The sequence below is a fragment of the Centropristis striata genome, chromosome 3, assembly GCF_030273125.1.
Source record: "Centropristis striata isolate RG_2023a ecotype Rhode Island chromosome 3, C.striata_1.0, whole genome shotgun sequence".
In the NCBI taxonomy this organism is placed as follows: Eukaryota; Metazoa; Chordata; class Actinopteri; order Perciformes; family Serranidae; genus Centropristis; species Centropristis striata.
In genome coordinates, this window is record NC_081519.1 from 12,742,568 (window position 1) to 12,761,213 (window position 18,646).

General features: G+C 37.9%; 2 protein-coding genes across 3 annotated transcripts; one reads left to right on the forward strand and one right to left on the reverse strand.

The window, feature by feature from the left end:
- The first annotated feature begins 347 nt into the window (after positions 1–347).
- Positions 348–15,284, forward strand: dnajc16l (DnaJ (Hsp40) homolog, subfamily C, member 16 like). Of its 2 annotated transcripts, XR_009394026.1 has the most exons (16): positions 348–789; positions 1,411–1,477; positions 1,625–1,770; positions 3,620–3,795; positions 5,148–5,332; positions 5,492–5,596; positions 7,553–7,711; positions 7,802–7,932; positions 8,184–8,361; positions 9,004–9,186; positions 9,304–9,380; positions 9,680–9,760; positions 10,036–10,125; positions 11,532–11,702; positions 12,554–13,577; positions 13,614–15,284. XR_009394026.1 is itself a non-coding variant. In XM_059328954.1 (15 exons), exons 1-15 carry the CDS (start codon positions 599–601, stop codon positions 13,041–13,043), a joined length of 2,430 nt encoding a protein of 809 aa, XP_059184937.1. In that variant the 5' UTR covers positions 348–598; the 3' UTR covers positions 13,044–15,284. The 2 variants fall into 2 exon arrangements, 1 of the variants encoding a protein (XP_059184937.1); XM_059328954.1 differs by having other exon boundaries at positions 12,554–15,284.
- Positions 15,285–15,309: 25 nt separating this feature from the next.
- On the reverse strand, positions 15,310–18,446 carry cdab (cytidine deaminase b). The gene is made up of 4 exons (XM_059328956.1): positions 18,237–18,446; positions 17,344–17,455; positions 17,092–17,149; positions 15,310–15,767 (listed from the first exon to the last, which is right to left on the reverse strand). Exons 1-4 carry the CDS (start codon positions 18,421–18,423, stop codon positions 15,627–15,629), a joined length of 498 nt encoding a protein of 165 aa, XP_059184939.1. The 5' UTR covers positions 18,424–18,446; the 3' UTR covers positions 15,310–15,626.
- Between the last annotated feature and the right edge of the window lie 200 nt (positions 18,447–18,646).

An 18,646-nucleotide genomic window follows, 5' to 3' on the forward strand; every position in this document is an offset into this window, starting at 1 on the left:
TTATATAAGCCATTGTGTGTTTCTTGATATAAAGTGTGTATTTTTATGCCCCCCCCTTAACAATAATAAATACAATTTTAGAAAAAGTTGAGATTGAGTACTGTCCCGTACAAGTGGTAATGGCAATACATCTCTTGAATCTTTTTATTTTTTTATAAATCTAAATTCAAGAAATGTGAATGTGTGATGATTTATAAACGTCAATACTGTTTTCCGATAGGTTATGTCATTATCATAGACTGGTCATTATATATCATGGGGCTGCAGCTCTGCACCATAGACTCTCTGCACTGACTCATGAGTCGGTTCATCGGGGGTTGAGGAGCATTTTATTTTGAAATATACAAGCGGAAGTGTAATGTTTCATTGCGGATACATCGCTAACGGGTTGCATTAGCTAGAAAAATAATGGCCTAAGCTTGGTAATATACTAGTATGTCGTGTGTATTTAACTTAACATCCAAGAAGATAACATAGCAGAGCATGTAACCTCTCGGCTTGACATATTTGTCCACGACAGAAAGGCTTTGCTACGTTACTTTACCGGGCAGCTCGGTAGCTATCGGACGTTACCGTTGGGCGAAGACAGCGTTAAGCGATGTCACTGAAGAGAAGCAGCCGACATCCTCTACTCTCATGTCCAGCTTTGCTCGCCATCTTTCTGCTTATTTTGACTGTGCAGTTGGTGAAAGCAGCTTCTGAATATGACCCCTACAAAATCCTGGGTGTCAGCAGGAGTGCGAGTCAAGCAGAAATCAAAAAGGCATACAAGAACCTCGCCAAAGAATGGTGAGTGACTGACATCAGGTCCTCTGACGGTAATGGGAGGCCAGCAGGAGATCCCTGCTGCAGCAGATGAGACGCGTTCACTTTTCAGTGTACATTTGACACCTGAACTGGTGCTTGTCATCTTAACCCAGGGATGGGAAACTTAAATGCTGGAGGGGGCCACAATTTTTCATGGACACTACCACAGGGCCACATATAGGACCGTGCACTTTACCAGATATGATGAAACTGCAATTTCAAATATGTCAATATGTTTACAGTGCAGTAACTTAACATATTTCATGCTCAAATGCATGTATAACAGTATAAATAGGAATACAAAAGGGTTGAAGCAAATAAAAAATAACCATTTACTGTGATTTTTTTTTCCAGTGAAAGAACAGCAGACCAACATTAATTGCAAGAAGTCATTTTGTGCATTTTTACACTGGACTTTTAAGATTTCATGCTCAAATGCATGTAGTTGTACTGAGGGCCACTTCAAGTGAGGATGCAGGCCGTATGCAGCCCCCGGGCCTCCAGTTGCCCATCCCTGTCTTAACCCATCACAAGCTAGTCTTAGCATTTTTAACCCTGTGTGACCCAGCAGTGATCAGTGGTGTTCTGTGTGGGCTTTTTCAGGCATCCAGACAAGAACAAAGACCCTAAAGCAGAGGACATGTTCATCAAAGTGTCTAAGTCATACGAGGTGGGTGAAAATGCAACAATATATCATATCCTCAATATTAAACAGACTCTAGCTGACATACAGTAGCAAAGTTTCATTTTCTGTTTCACGGTTTGTCTGCAGTTATTAGTCCTCTAACTTGTGCCTTTCATTCTCATTTGCACCCAGATTCTGTCTAATGAGGAGCGAAGGTCCAACTTTGACCGATATGGACAGATGGATGAGAACCAGCCCTTCGGCCAGTCACAGCATCAAGGTTTCCGCGGCTTCCACAACAGCTTTTACTTTGATGAGTCCTTTTTCCATTTCCCCAGGTACAGGTTCAGATTTTTTTTGTTCATCATTAAGAAACTGTCATTTAGTTGGGCAATCAGATAACAGTAGTTTAAACATGTCCCATTGTCACACGCTTGTGAAGATATAAATGGTAGAGAAGTAACAGAATACTATCAACTGGATACAGTCATTACCTTTTTTTTTTTTAAATCAAAGCACATTTAGACAAAATCTTTGAAGGGAACACGTCCCTTTTTCTGTCTCTTCTGACAAAAGACTTTCTTTCTCCAAATGCCCACAACAGTTTATATATACATATTTAATAAACAAAAGCATGACAAAAGTCCCCATAATAAGTTAAACAAAAACACAACACAACTAAAGATTCATGCTAAATTGGACCAAAAATACAAACTGATACATCCTAATCAACACAAACATATATCAGCAGGCTTAACAACAAAAATTAATAACATAACAATATGATAAACAACAGGAATTGTAAATAGTAAATAATAGGTAAAAAAGCTTGATCCTAGTTCATATAAAACTATTTTCATTATTGTACAGAAAACACATTGACTGTCTCCAGGGTAATTACAAAAAGCAATCATTTGAAATTCTACATTCCATGTACTTTTTAATTAAATGCAAACTTCTTACCAGCCTTAGCTTCAATAAACTTTTTCCATCTTTCCAAATGTTTATGTATCATAATTTCTATTTGCAGTGCGGTCTTCCAAAATAAGGTGACATTTAATAAACATTTTAAATTGATTGACATAAAGGAGTCCACAGCAGGAGCTTTTAAAGTCTTTTTTGATATCATTACTTCCTGTCTCTGTATCATTTCTCAGTATCACAAAGAAATCCACTCCATTGCATTTTTTTTCTTAAATATTTATTTCCCAGCTGCTGTGTCCAGTCCATAGTAATGTGATAGATCAGGCTCCTCCTTGTGTTTGCTTTTGGTTATTAATAATATTAAAAAGACAGAACTATTATCACCATAGATCCAATATTTTTAGTTAGCAAGCAGTTGTTGTGTCATTCCTACATTTCAGTAATGTTTCGCAAACCTGCATCATACAGCTAATCAATCATCAGAAAATGTATTTCATATTGATTAAACTGCATTTAACGCAATTTCATCCCATTGTGAGTGGAATACCTTTTGGATTTTTGCTTTAAGTCATTTAAAGAAATTCGAGCTTTGCTTACGTAAGAGTGGAATGATTAAAATGAGAATAGTTGTTGGTTACAGACGTGACGTGCTCAGATGTCATCCCAATGTCCTTAAGGAGGAAATCACTGGACTATTCTTAGATTAACAAACTGAAGTTATCTCTTACTGAAATTGTCCTTTTTTAAAATGTTTTTTGAGAGAAAGATCTTTACCTCTACTAATCTTGGTGCACCAAGATTTAAAATTAGCAAATCAAATTGGAGTTATAGACCGTTTACTCTCAGTTTGTAGGCTATGTATTAAAAAAGTCTCTTAACACCCAGAACTCTCAACACCCACACAGGATAAATTAATTAAAAGGTGCAATAAAACGGACATGTGCAATACAATTGATATGTGCAAAGCACTCAATTTACCTCATGTATAAATTATAGCATTTTAAGTAGCCATTTATTTATCTTTATACTTATTTATTACATCACATGTCCTTGTTCTTGTTTTTGTCCTTGTTTAGCTCGGTATTTTTTAAATGTTTTTACTCATGTTGTTTTGTGTTATGATTGTCATAACTACGCACCTTATGCAGTGGCACTTTCGTGTATTTTGTTGTATAGTGAACTGTATAATGACAATAAAGACTATTTGATTTGATTTTGATTTTGATTTGAAGTCTCACTGTCTTGCTTCCGGCCCTCCTGCAGGTCCAGGGACTTTGCAGACAGCAAGTACCTGCTTCACCATGCACAGTTCAACAGCGATGTCCTTCCAGACAGCCACAAGAGGCCGTACCTAATCAAAGTGACCTCAGAGTGGTGCTTTGCGTGCATCCACATTGAGCCTGTGTGGAAGGAAACGGTGCAGGAGCTGGAGCCACTGGGTAAGTCTGCTGTCACAGGACCCCCATCAGCCTGCCCCCGCTACTCTCAGGATCAGGGTTGGTTTTCCTAAACGCATCATAACATGAGGCTGATGTGTGCTCAGTTGCAGGCCATTAGCACAAATGTGATTCCAAGTGTTAAGGCGCTTTACAGAGTGCCAGCCATGTCATTGATTATTCATTAGGGTTTGTTTGTTCTTGTTGGTTTCCTGGAACAAAGACTAAAGCCAAGGGAGGAATTCAACCCAGCGTAACAATCGCCTGGCACTGGAGATGCATTAAAAGTTGTTGAATTAATTCAGCTTATAAGAGCTATACTGGCCACAGACTAAGTTTCATACTTAGTCTGTAATAACTAAATTCCCTGCTTTGGAAAGATAGCCTGCATATCACTGTAGCCCAATCAAGCACATGATAATGGTGAGTACTACTCCTACACTCTCCCTACTGTCTGTTGCATCTTGTGAATGCATAGCATTTATTTCTGTAGATGTGCACAATGAACATTCCAAACAGAACATGAGGCAGCCATCATGCGCATGCGTAGTTAACAGCAAGTATATCACCGAGCTGATAGACACCTCTCATTTTACACATTTCACCTGCTGTTCATATAAAAATATTGACAAATGCATTTTTGTATATCTCAGATGCAACATCCACATTTTGAGTGTTTTAATCAAGATAAGAAAACTTGTTTCTTAGTGTGTCTTTCTGCCTTTTTTTTTTGGCTTGTTTTATCTGTCGCTGTGGTTTTCAGTGTTATAGATAGACAGACAGGATTCTGGGAGACACTAACACAGATGCATGCATCTTTTATGAACCTTATCCATTAGGCAATCCCTCAACATCTAAAGACTCAAGTAAAGTTCCCACAGCGTGTAAAGTAGTGACTTTCAGTGCCTGTTTGGCGAAAGAGGGAATTCACTTCAAAATAGGATTTGCATTTATTATATTATGTTACTGCTAAGTTTTAATTTGTATTCTACTGGAATATTGGTGCATCTGAACATTTTTGCATATAATCTGCACTCTGCACATTCTCCATTTAATTTGCACTAAATTGTATATAGTATATTATTATTATTATTATTTTGTATATTGTTAAATGTCTTTTCTTAGATTGTTTTTTATCTTATCTTAAAATTGTGTGATTTTCTGCGGCTGTAACAAAGAAATTTCCCCGCTGCGGGATTAGTAAAGTCAAATCTAATCTAATCATCTTCTGCCACATCTACCTCTGCCTCAGACTCATTTGAATATAAAATAACTGAAACAAGTGTCTGTTCGAACACTTGTATTTTGCTCTACTGTATGAAGACAATAGCAGTCTATTTTTACTCTAACACCAGGTGTTGGCATTGGCATTGTGGACCTGGGTTATGAGCGTCGGCTGGCCAACCAGCTGGGAGCTCATCGCGCTCCCTCCATCATCGGGCTGGTGAACGGCAGGGTGACCTTCTTCCACCAGGCTGTCGTACGGGAGCACCTCCGACAGTTCATTGAAGACCTGCTGCCCCAGAAACTGGTGGAAAAGGTAAATGCAGAGGGATATTATTGAAGATATGGGCCTTATTAATGTTAACTGTTTTTACAAGTATTACTCATCAAATCTAATTTTACAAAAGGTCAAGTGGTGCACTGTTGTTCAATTTAACAAGAATACATTTTTAAACTATTGTCATTGTTTTTTCAGATCACAGATAACACCTACATGACTTTTCTGGACAGCTGGCATGTGGAAAATAAGCCCAGCGTTCTCTTGTTTGACCAAGTCCCTATTATTCCCCTACTCTATAAAGTAAGCAATATATTTATACACACACATACACACAGAAAGCTGTTCAAGCTGGTTAATATTCTGATATCCGGTGTGTTTTATGCAGATGTTTCTCACCTTACTTTAAAAGGAATATTTTCTATTTTTTTAAGTGAGGTTGTATGCCAGGGGTGTGCTCTTTAGGCGGCCTGCAGGGGCTCCCCGTGGCTGAGACAAAAAAAATTATATACTTATTTTTAAATTAAACTGTTCATTTATCAATGGTGTAGACCAAAAGCTATTTGTATTCCTCAATTGTTAAATTGTATAGCCTTTTTACAGCATATTAAAAAAGTTTTGACATTTAAGTCAACTAAAATGTGCTTCATAGCTTACAAAAGTCTCCGGCCCGGCGCCTTAACCTTTAAGTTTTACCAACTTTGAGTTTAGTTTTGAGTTCCCCGAGATAGACTAGTTTTCAAAATCATATTAATAAATGCTCAATATGACTATTAATAATGTTGGTAGGCTAATTTAGACTTATTAGGCTGTTTAATTTTCATTTTAGGCTCAATATAAGGTTTGCGGCTCCATTCCGCGATTTTCTCTTTTTCTTTGGCCAACAGTGGCTCTTTAGTTAGTAAAGGTTGCCCACCCCTGTTGTATGCAGTACTTTTACATAGTCAGTGTATTACCTACAGTAGATGGTGGTTGACACTTCCCCAGTTTGGAGTAGCAGGCAGGAGTGCTGACATTAGAGCTAAGCAATCTACTGCTGTGGCCAGGGGCAATAGTAATATGGCTTTTAACCACCTAAAAAAATTAATAATCAGTTTAAATGTATGCTATACATTTTCACAGCAGACAAAGTGAAGCCGTTCTCTCTGCTCTCTTCGAAGACACCAGACTTCTTTGACAGAAACAGTAGTTTTACCTCAAAGAACATCAATCAGTTAGTCAGTCTTCATGTTTTATTGTGCCACACTAAAATCACATGGTTACATAGACAAACTAAACCGTCAAGGCAGTGGAAGACCAGTGTTCTGTGAGGTAAAACTACTGTTTCTGTCAAATAAGTCTGGTGTCTTTGAAAGGAGCATAGATGGATACAACAGGTTCAGTTAACTTGTCAAAAAGAGCTGTCTGACAGAAGAGGTAAAGCAGTGAAAATATTCTAAATGTAGTTTACACTATAAAACTGTCTGATAGAGACAGAGATGTTATTCTTCAGGGCCAACTGTGGGAGCACATTTTCAACCAATCAAATTTCCGAGTAACAACCATCTAATGTATATACACTACCGGTCAAAAGTTTTAGAACACCCCAATTTTTCCAGTTTTTTATTGAAATTCAAGCAGTTTGAGTCAAATGAACAGCTTGAAAGGGTACAAAGGTAAGTGGTGAACTGCCAGAGGTAAATAAAAAAAGGTAAGCTTAACCAAAACTGAAAAATGAAGAATGTACATTTCAGAATTATACAAGTAGGCCTTTTTTCAGGGAACAAGAAATGGGTTAACAACTTAACTCTATGGAGTCTTGGGCTATTTTGTCCATTTTTAAATTCTTTTCATGTCTTTGTAAGTCATTTTGTGTCTTTTTTTGGTCATTTTGTGTCTTTTGGTGTCTTTTTTTGTAATTTTGTGTCTTTTTTTGTCATTTTGTGTCTTTTTTTAGTCCTTTAGTCCAACATAAAATGTGATTTTGAATCTTTTTTTTACTTTCAAAACACTACCATGCTCAATAAAGAATTTTAAATGTTGCAAATGTGCATTAATTTCAGAGTAGACTGAGACATTAAACTGCATCATTTTCAATTAAATTCTGGAAAAGTTGGTGTGTTCTAAAACTTTTGACCAGTAGTGTATATAGTTGTGAGTTTATATAAAACCAGCTTTGAGTTTGCTCTGAACAATCCTTTTCTTTTTTTACACCTTCTTCTTATATTTATTTTAATGTATTTATTTTTGACGCTCTCATCTTCCCACTCCTCTCTCCAGTTAACAGCTTTTGCCTTCAGAGACTATGTGCGTTTCGGCTTCGTGGACCAGGGTGACACACACAACACTCGGATACTGCGGCAGTTCAACATAAACACATACGCCCCCACCATGCTGCTGTTTAAGGAGGATACAGAAAAGCCTGTCGACATCATCCAGGTACAGAAACAAAGACCTTCACACCTGCTTACTCAACTCAAACGTTTTTTCTTTATGCCCTTCACACCCTCTGCCCTTTGCCTCTTTCAGGCCAGAGGGATGAAGCGTCAGATCATGGATGAGTTTGTCTCCAACAACAAGTTCCTGCAGGTGCCTCGGCTCGTCAACCAGCAGCTTTTTGATGAGCTGTGCCCTGTCAAGCAGTTCCACCGACGGAGGAAGTAAGACATTTTATGAGCCCTTAGCCTCTGGTCCTGCACTTAATATCTCTCCTAAATTAACCTTGTGTAATAAGACTTGCCCGGAGGAGGTTTCTCTTCGCTGCATGTCTACTCCATCTTAATTGTTGTAAAAAAGGAAAGTAAAATAAGCGAAGCCTGAATTTGACTTTTAACATCATATGATGGTAAGAAGGTTAAATGCAAACTGAATTGTTGTGCAGTTACGTGAAATGACTGTAAATTGTTTGCAGGTACTGTGTGCTGCTGATCACAGGGGAGGACCAAGCCTTTCTTACAGGCAATAAAGCCTTCCTTGACTTTGCATCAGTGAACAAAAAAGACGTGCTGCGGTTTGCATACGTTTACCAGCGTCAGCAGCAGCCTCTCTGTCAGGCACTGCTCTATAATCAGGCAACTCTCTCACCTCAGGTCAGTGGCAGAAACACATACACAGTGTAAACACACGCATCAACCATATATACATCTTGTACACAAACTCACTTACAGTACAGGCCAAAAGTTTGGACACACCTTCTCATTCAATGCGTTTCCTTCATTTTCATGACTATTGACATTGTAAATTCATCAAAACTATTAATGAACACATGTGGAATTATGTACTTAACAAAAAAGTGTGAAATAACTGAAAACATGTCTTATATTCTAGTAAGCAAAGGGTGGCTACTTTGAGGAATCTAAAATACAAGACATGTTTTCAGTTATTTCACATTTTTTTTGTCAAGTACATCATTCCATATGTGTTCATTAATAGTTTTGATGCCTTCAGTGAGAATCAATAATCTTTATCTGATCTTCTTTATCAGAAAAATAAAGAAAAACGCATTGAATGAGAAGGTGTGTGTCCAAACTTTTGGCCTGTACTGTACATGCTCTGAAGAAAAAAACAGACATCCAGTATATGCTAACACCAAGGACAATGTTGACTTGCTTGGAAACCTTTTGGATCCAGCACGTCCAGAATTTGATATCTGTCAGATTACCGATATGAGTGTCCCGAGATTCAGCAGAGTCTCGGTTTACATCCAAAGTGCTTTTTGACACCGCTGACAGGTGGTGATTCTTGAGAGGCGGAGCCACGCTGGCAAGGTCCTGTTCCGCTCTGTGAGTGGAGGCTGGAACGGCAGCGAAGAGGATAAGTACCGCCTCCATGAACAGCTGGAGATCCTTCAGAAAGACCCCACCTATCTGACCTCCGACGCCACCCTGCCAGAACTCAACAACGAGATGGCCCCCGTAAGAGACTACACATGCACACACACACACACACACTTGAGTTTGAAACCAGTAGTGTGCTCAGTGGGAAAAATGAACTGGATGTATTCTTGGATCAGTCATTGTTTTCTGTTTCAGATTTTTATTATTCAGTGGATGAACGCTGCCTATGATTACATCCTTCAAATATATGATGACCTTCTCTACTCAAACTGGTAAGACAACACTCATTCTGCAGCATTCTGTGCAAACAAGAGAAGGACAGACAAGGTGGTGGACTTTCTGAAATGTATCAGAAGCTGAGTCATGCTTCTGCATCAACATCTTGCCTTAATTTCCACGTACCAGGGGGCTCTGCAGGGTGTATTAAGTGATTCCAATATAGTTATGACGCATGCCTTTAAAAATGTAACAACACATAGAGTTTACAAATTGTGAGGAGTGGTATTGGTTTATATGGGAGCTGTGTGTTTTCTTCAACATGTTTTAACAATACAATATTTCTGTCTTCGAGGCGAGAGATGATGCCCATCCTGTCCTTGATCTTCTCAGCTCTCTTCATTCTTTTTGGTACCGTCATCATTCAGGCCTTCAGGTGAGAGCAGCTTCATCCCTTTCTAATCAAAATCATCATTTGATCTAAAATTACTTTCATTTAAATGTCTTAATACGTAATGATACTGGCTAGATATGCAATAGAAATCTGTTTTTAAACTTTTATTTATCTTATTTGTCTTGTAATTCTACTTGATCTATGCTAGTTTTGACTCCAGTTGAGTCAAATACTGGATGTATAGTGCTGTGTACTCTTCAAAGGAGTTGGCTGTCCACACTGATGATTTATTTTTCTTTTTTGTCGTCCATTTTCAGTGAGCCAGGCGAGACCAAACCCCGGAAACAAAAGCCAAAAGAGCAACCGCAAACTGAGGAAGATGCATCAAGTAGAGCCAGTACTTCAAGGTAAAATGTAGTTAAATGAAGTGAACACAAGATGGACACAGAATACAGCAGATAGCAGATCCACAGCAGAAAGCCTGTTGGCAGCCTACTTAATTCGCAGTATGAGCCACAAAAAAGAACTGGAAAATATGGACCCCAAAGAAGAATTCTAAAGCAGGCAGCCTGAGTGATGGCTTTTAAAACTTATTTTGCAGTGGAATGGTAGGACCATGGGGGGTTTGTGGTTCGCTCTAATTTAAGCACGTCCTCGAGCTGTCAAAGCACAGCCCCACAAGAAATATTCTCATAAATAATTAAACAAGAGTCAGCAGTATCGTGTTAATAAATTTGTATTTTCTGTCATGTAGCCAACTGTATTTTTATCTACAACTGGCTGATGCATTGTGTTTTGCTATGATGATCAGGTTTAGAGTTTTATGCCACACCTTTGAGCCAATGTCCAAATAACATTACTGTCACATGACATTAAGATTCTGGTTCAGGTCAGGTATCCAGACTCTAGTGCATACACCTTACAAGGGCCTTTTTGTAAATACAGTAATCCATGTACATAGATTTATTTTAATTTTATTTTAATTTAACAATATTTTTATTAAAATGTCTAGTTTTTTTTTTTATCAGAACATATACATCAACATACAAACATAAAATTCCCCTCATACAGTTACACATTCACACAGACAAAAAATAAATAATGAGAATAACCATAATATTTAAAATAATATTAATAGATTATAAAGTGAAGCAATTGATTAATTAAATAAACATTAATTAATAAATCAGTAAACAAGTAGAATAGAATAGTGAAGTAAAATAAAAACATAAAAATCATAATGTAAAATAAGATAAAACCAAACAAAATAGATACAATAAAGTTAAGTAGAAGGCAGGGTCAAAACTTTCATGTTACCCGTATACCATTTCCTTTTCAGTCAGTGTTTCATGACATAAATGAGCCCTGGATACCAACAAACTCATCCTGTTTATCTTTCATAATAAATGTCAACCCTTCCCACCCTGGAAATGTCATCAACTCTCTTTTCCACACTGCAAGTGATGGTGGTTCTACATTCTTCCAACGTAGTGCAATCGTTCTTTTTGCACGAAGAAATCCAAAGTCAAACATTTTTGTTTGCTTCGTTCTAATAAAGTCCTTGGAATATAATCCAAGTACACATATACTTGGCCTCAATGGAATATTACTTTTAACCATCCGTGATAAACATTTATCTAAATTTTCCCAGAATCACATGCATTGATAGAGTAAATGCTAGCTGCAATCATTCCTTCTCTCCTCAGTGCCCGTGAAGCAAACACAACCACACTGTTTAAAAAGAATCAAGGAAAAAATTCATAATCCATACACAACTAATCCCTCCGTCTATCTTTCTCGTTTGTCCACGCAGCCGTCCTCCAAAGAAGGACTTTGTGGAAGTGACGGAGCTGACAGACATCACGTACATCAGCAATCTGGTCAAGCTGAGGCCGGGCCACATCAACGTTGTCCTGGTGCTCACCAACGCCTCCAAGAATGCTCTGCTGAGGAAATATGCCAAGGAGGTTTTTTCTTTCTCTGGGTACGTCTCAGCGCTGCAGGACATCTTTTTAGTTTCTAATATTTGTTCATATTAGTTTATTAAGCCTACATTTGTTAATGCAGATAGCTTAACACTTATTTCTGGTTTAGGGTTAGGTATTTTGTGTCTACTTACCTTCATTATCTTGCAATAACTCGCTTTAGAATTATGAAATGAAATCTGTATCATGTAATAATGAAAACACATGTACTTCAGTATAGGGGTGTGCCATATCATATCGTTCATGATAATATCGGTATATTTTTTATGGTTATAAAAAAATGCATATCGTGATATTGGCAACATTCCTACTTCTTGATGTAGTGGCGTAAGGCTAACAATTAAAGTTGTTTTAATAACAAAAAGCTACTTACTCTCCGTTGCAAAACACATGCAGCTTTCAAAATAAGAGCATGGTGTGTTAACAGAATCCACCACAGAACTTACAAGAAGACTGTCAAAATAAGATGCCTTAAATAAAACATACAAGAACCTTTATTCTCCTTTACAAAATGTCATTAAAACATGTCCCCGGAACCCCTAAATGGTTATTTTTATTATTTGCTCTCTTTTTTTTGTATTTGGCAACTATTGAGATTTGCACTTCACACTACATTTTAGATTTGTATTTATTTGTACAGACTAAAAAAATTATTTTTAAGTATTTCGTAATATCGTGAAGAATAATTGTTATCGCAAAAATAGCCTGAAATATCGTGATATTCTTTTAGGGCCATATCGCCCACCCCTACTTCAGTATGTATCTTTTCCACTAAGATGCCCTGATTGCATATTTTTCTTTGATCAATCCTCGTTCCACTTAATAATTCCAACCCCCTCTGCCACTACAGGACTCAGACCCTCCACTTCTCCTTCCTCAACGCTGATAAGCACCGCCACTGGATGCCATCACTCCTCCGCTCAGCCTCTGACGCTTCGCAGAGCGAGGGCCATTCGGACGAGGACGAGGAGTCTCGAGACTACGCTGGCCACGTCCTGGCCCTCAACGGCCACAAGAAATACTTTTGCCTTTTTAGACCCGTCTTCACAGGGGACGATCCCAACGACTCCTCATCTGACACCTCGTTCTCCGCTGAGAGCCGGAGAAAGTCCCGGTCCAGGTCCAGGTCCACCTCCCACTCTCGATCCAGGTCCCATTCCAGAGAGGATGGGGCCGGATCCAAGAGGGGCTCCAGTAGGGCCACCAGCATAGAAGTCCATCACAAGCTTGACAGGCTGGGACTGTGGATGGAGAGGCTGATGGAGGGCACCTTACCCAGATTACAGGTCCCTGCATGGCCCTCTCTTGGGGAAGGAACTAGTTCCTCCACAGAGAGCTGAGGTCAAAGTAAAAAAGGTGGGATGGTAGTGGATACACTTTGCGGTTATTTAGCAAAAAAACTTCAAAACAATGTTGCAGTTTTGAAATCGTTATTTAAGTTCTCTTCTGCAGAGGTATGTTGCTGTACTGAACTGTTGCGACCTGTTAACAGAATGTCTTATTTTATTTGTTGGATAGAGAGAAGAGGTTAGAAAATGGTGTCTTAGGCCCCGATCAGACAAAACGGTTTTTAGCACCCTGGGGCTAATGAGAATGAAGCTTTTTGCTCGATGCTTTTGCATTTAGCTCTATGCATGTCATGTTTTGGCAGGAGCACCCAGAAGTTAAAAATCTTTAACTGATAGCAAAAAAGCACCCAATGCCATTGGCTGGTTAGGTGAAGAGAGACACAGTTAACTTTTAATATCAATAAAAAAATGCATCAGGCAATGGTCACACATGCACAAAATTAACACTGGCAAATATTCGCTTCTTCATCGGAAAACGACAAAAGCAGATGGTGTTTCTCCTGAGCTGTAGCATTTACATACACGGTTGGTGTACTGTCCCTGTTTAATGCCCAAATACAGCCAATAAGTGTCATGGTATAAATCATAGCCTATATAAAGAATGGATGACACGTCTCCACTCTCTCCAACTAGACAAAAGTGAAGCCAAAATGTACCTAATACGGCTGCTGCCGTCTTGCACTGGTGATGTCATTTGGATCCAGAGTGTGTGCAGTAGTGAGCTGTAGTATGGAGTTCAACCTGACCAAATCGGTGTATAATGCAAGCTGTCAATCATGACATTACACCCCGTTTTATAGCATCAAATAACTAATTTAAACTAAATGTATTGGGTAGAAGGAACATTTGAACCTACATTGCTGTGATAACGATTACCTAAAATTTTCCTGATGTTCACTTACCTGATGAGTTTTTAGTGTTGTTTCATCAGCTAGCATTGAGCCGGTGGGATTTATGAGCTGTACTGCAGGAGGGGGCTTCTGACCAACAATACTTAGCACAGCATACATATGATCCAGAGGGTTAAAGTTCAACGTGCCATGACATGATGAAGTAGTATGTCCCAATTGAAGAAATAATTTACAAAACATTACATATATTGTAAGGGCAGTTGCAGTATGTACTAAAAGCAAAAAAAAAAGAGTATGTGATTTGGGCTGCAGCTACAGTCTCTGGTACAAACGTGAGCTGTAGCTAGCTGTGTGTGTGTGTGTGTGTGTGGGTGTGTGTGTTACAGATTAACTCCAGTTCTGTGTTGTTTTCCTCTTTTTAACTCTAGTCTCAGAATACAACTCCGAATAAGTTGTGCTTTACTTGAGTCCTTTGAACCACCAAGAGCCTCTAATATTTGCTTTGAGCATGAACACATCTTTACTATTTACAGACCGCTGTTTATGGGAGCCAGGTAATATGAAAAATGAAAAAAGGCTTGAAAACTGAGTCTGATGCACTGAGTCTTTAGATAAATTATGTGGGTTTGTTTTTTGATTTGTTTTTTGTTATTTTTTAACTATTAGGAACCTTCAGTTGAACTTGATTATTGACTCTATTTGCTGTTATAGATTTACACTTCAACACTATTTAATCAGGCATTGAGACACAGAGAAATTCAGAGCATTGTAACCAGCAATTATTGACTCAGTCACATAACACTACTTCTCTGTATGTTTTTAAAAACTGGTTAATGATAAATAGGATTATAACTGATGTTTTTTCTGCCCATAGCAAGTTGCCATGTCTGCTGCTGTTTGTTTAGAGATTTAAGATTAAATATGCTACCAGCCAAGTCTGAAATCTAATGAGGTTATGGTACCCAAAATATTGAAATATGCCTTTTTGTATTTACACTGTTTTATTTGGGGCTGGTTTCTTTTTTTTTTTTCTTTTTTTTTAGTTTCTTGTTAATTGTCTGAATCAGGGGAAAAAGGTCAATCTCATATTATAGTTTCCCTTTTAAGCCTCTTGCCCTTAAACCAACTAAATGTCAATGCATGGAATACTTAGACCTAAAATCACTAAAAACAGTTAGTGAATTTCCACTGGCAGCTTAATGTTTTACCCCGTCTATCCTCCTCCTTTCATTCTGTCATTAAATATGCAACAAATAATATTTGCAGAACACTGTAATTCAACAGTCATTATTCTCCTCTTATATATGTATGTCCCTAATTTGTGTCTATATCCCACTGTGAGAAATTAAGTGTAAATTATTAAAGAACCTCCATTTTAAAACAGTTTATTTATTAAAATGTGTGGATACAACATCATTTAATGTAACAATTCTTTAATCACAGAATATTTATATGTAAAGAAATACAGCACAAGACACAACACAATCACTTAATAGTTCTGCAATTAGCTCAATGTCTTTTTTAATATTACAGTATACATAGAGTAAATTTAAATATGTGGCATTGTTTACAATCGGCAGATAACACAATAACAAATATTAACCATAAATAAATCTACTGCTAAACATTAATACCTTTTCAGCAGCATGTGCGTTATAAACAGTACATGTCACACATTTTTGTGTGCGTGTGTTGTGTGTGTGTTTTGTTCTACAAAACAGGTTCAGTACTCATTAGGAATGTCAAAGACTTTCTTCATGGACAGGTCTTCAGGGCCAAAGGAGACGGGCAGCAGTTCATCCACAGTCATCTTCAGGTACGAGCCGTCAGGCTTTGACAGGTACACTTCCCAGTTTGACCCAAACTGTGACCAGAGATGGAAAATATTTCAATTAAATGTTTTTAAAATATGTATTTAATAACTTTTGGAGTTCTCAGGAAGATTGAGATCTTGGAAATGTAATTATGTAGTACTGCACTGCACTTAAATTTATAGCTTTTGAAGCACCTTATTACCATCTGAAAAAACTAGTGCATCACTATGGCCTAACTGTTCATTCGCATTTCAATTGTGGGTCAGTCAGTCGATTTTTTGCTTTGACTAAAACCACCAAAAAACAACAAAAAGCACCATTTCAATGTAAAAAAAAAAAAAAAAAGCCAACTTGTATTTTTTGGCCTAAAACAGTGATTTAATTTGGTAAAACTTGGAAATATAAATTATTGACATTTAGGGCAATAATGTAAACAACAAATGAAGCCAGTTGTCTGCTCAAAAACAAGTTGGTGAGTTGTTACTTATATCTTTAAGTTGGGGTTCAAAACAAGGGACAATAGTTCTGCTAACTCTTATTTCTTTGTTGTGAAATTCGGCCATAAGCGAAAGCTAGCGGCTAACTGATGCTAGCGGCTAACTGATGCTAGCAGCGCTGCTTGTTACAGCTACAAGAGTAGCCATTAGCATATCAATGCTAACTCAAAATTGTGGTAGCAACATTAGCTGACATTTCATAGCGGCGTTACAATCATGCCAGAGAAATTCAGAGTTGAGCAAACTCAAAAACAAAACTTAAAATATTTAGTTTAATTGTCCAACTTAAAATTTTATCTAATCTAAGTTTGTTGCCTTGAGATTTTGAGTTCACCCAACTTTTCTTTTTTTTGCAGTGTAGGTTTTATTCAAAAGTAAAATAATTTGCTACCAATGTGCTTATTTTTGCAGTCTATGGAACACACTGATTTCTAGTGAAGCATAACGATTGATAAGATAACAGGCATCCTTTTATTTGAAAACGGTAGTTATAGCTCCTGTAACGGGGTTTGTTCTATTATGATTTGAGCAGTTTGACTTTATCCATTGTGATGTTTCACTGTGGAGGGCCAATCCTGGGTCAGACCCATATTGTGGCTACTAAATGTCTAAAATGATGTTGATATTGGTTTGAATAGAATGTATTTGTGTATTTTCAGAATACTTGTTTTTTAATTAAATACATTTTCTCCTTATTTTGTATTTCACATATTTAATGAGCAAGTATTTGTAGGTTGTACAAAATACTTTTTGTTAGAAGGAGTCAAATCCTCTTGTCTGTTCTTCCTGACAACAAATAAGTCCATAACAATGTATCAAAGGAGACTAAAAACTAGAAAAAACTGCACCAAACATAGTAGACCAGCAGAGATTATACCTCTCTAATGAACTGTCTGCAGCCGCCACACGGGGAGATGAACTGGTCATTCAGGTCACTGCAAGAAAATATGAGACAAAATGTTGACTAAGAAGGGGACGTGCGTCAATGGTGTTATGCTGTCATTGTGAAGTAACGGGCAGTTTGATGTTTCATAATGTGCAAAATGAAAGAGTAAGTCAGTGAAGTGAGTCATGGTTTGGTAATACAGGAATGAGGAACATATGCTTGATGTCTTTGAAAAAAGATTACCTGGCAATTGCAATTGCCTTGAAACTTCTGTAGCCTTCTGACACTGCCTTTGAGATAGCATTCCTCTCAGCACACAAACCAAGGTTGTAACATGCATTCTCCACATTGCAACCTGTCAGTCACAGAGAAAGAAAAAAAACTGGTATTACAAAAAGAGGCGTTGCTGCCATCAAAGGGGGCTGTCTATGTACTTCTTCTCACCTGGTCAAATAGTTACTGAACGTGTCTTTGCATGTGCAGCTGTTGGCCAGCTATTGGCCCCCCAGACATTTCTGCTGAGGCACACGTGATTCGATGACCTTTGTACTGTCCAGCAACATGAACAGGACGGTTGCGTCTTTGCCCTTATTGTTGACAATGTTTGACATCCCTTTCATTGTATACAGCGGTGTTGACCCATGTGATGCAATCACAAAAGGTAATCTAAGCTCATGGAAAGGCGGAGATTAGCTGATCCTTAGAATTTATTCTAATTTATTCAGCCAATTGGATAAAAACTAATTTAAATATAAGCTGGACATGTTAAAATGTAATCTCTCCTTTCTCAGTCCTGTCATTTCAACTATCTGTTCACACACTGCAGCCAAATAAAAATGATTATGATCAAATTCTTTGTATTTTTAATGAAATTTTGTTTGTCCCTTCGCATCAAATGACCTCAAACAGCAACAAAACAGCAACAGTGACTGTGGCTGTGGCTCTGATTTATTCCCTACTTGCAATGTGGTAAACATTTATAAAATTTCTTTGAAATGTAAAGTCTTCTTGCTGATAAAGGCAAATAACTTAATAGATTTGTTTTCAGGAAAACATTTAAATCAGAAAAATGCAGAATTCACAAAATATTTACTCTAATCATTGATTTCAGAGGCAAAGCTTCAGGTATATCTTACCTGTGAACACACGGTTGTCAAGGGTCAGGAGAGCAGCTCCCACTCTGAATTTGCTGTAGGGACAGTAGGCTTGCTGCTTTGCCTCTTGAGACTGGTGGATCAGCGTTTTGACAGTTTCCTGGGACAAGTGTCTGGAGCCATGGTCCTTGATATGCATCACACCCCTGTTGAACTTGACTTGGTCCATGATTGCTCTTGGGGTTTGTAAGGTTGTTTTTGAGTCAGTGAGTCTATTGTAGCTCAGTTTTAAATGTGAATGGGGCAGTGGAAAGAGGGGGAGGGAGCAGGCACAGCCAATCACCGGCTGTGACTGTTTATTGTTGTTGCTATTATTCATTTTGTGTAGACGTGACGTTACACATATATGCCAGTTTAAAGTTCAGACAGGATGCTGTGACTCATGTGTCTTA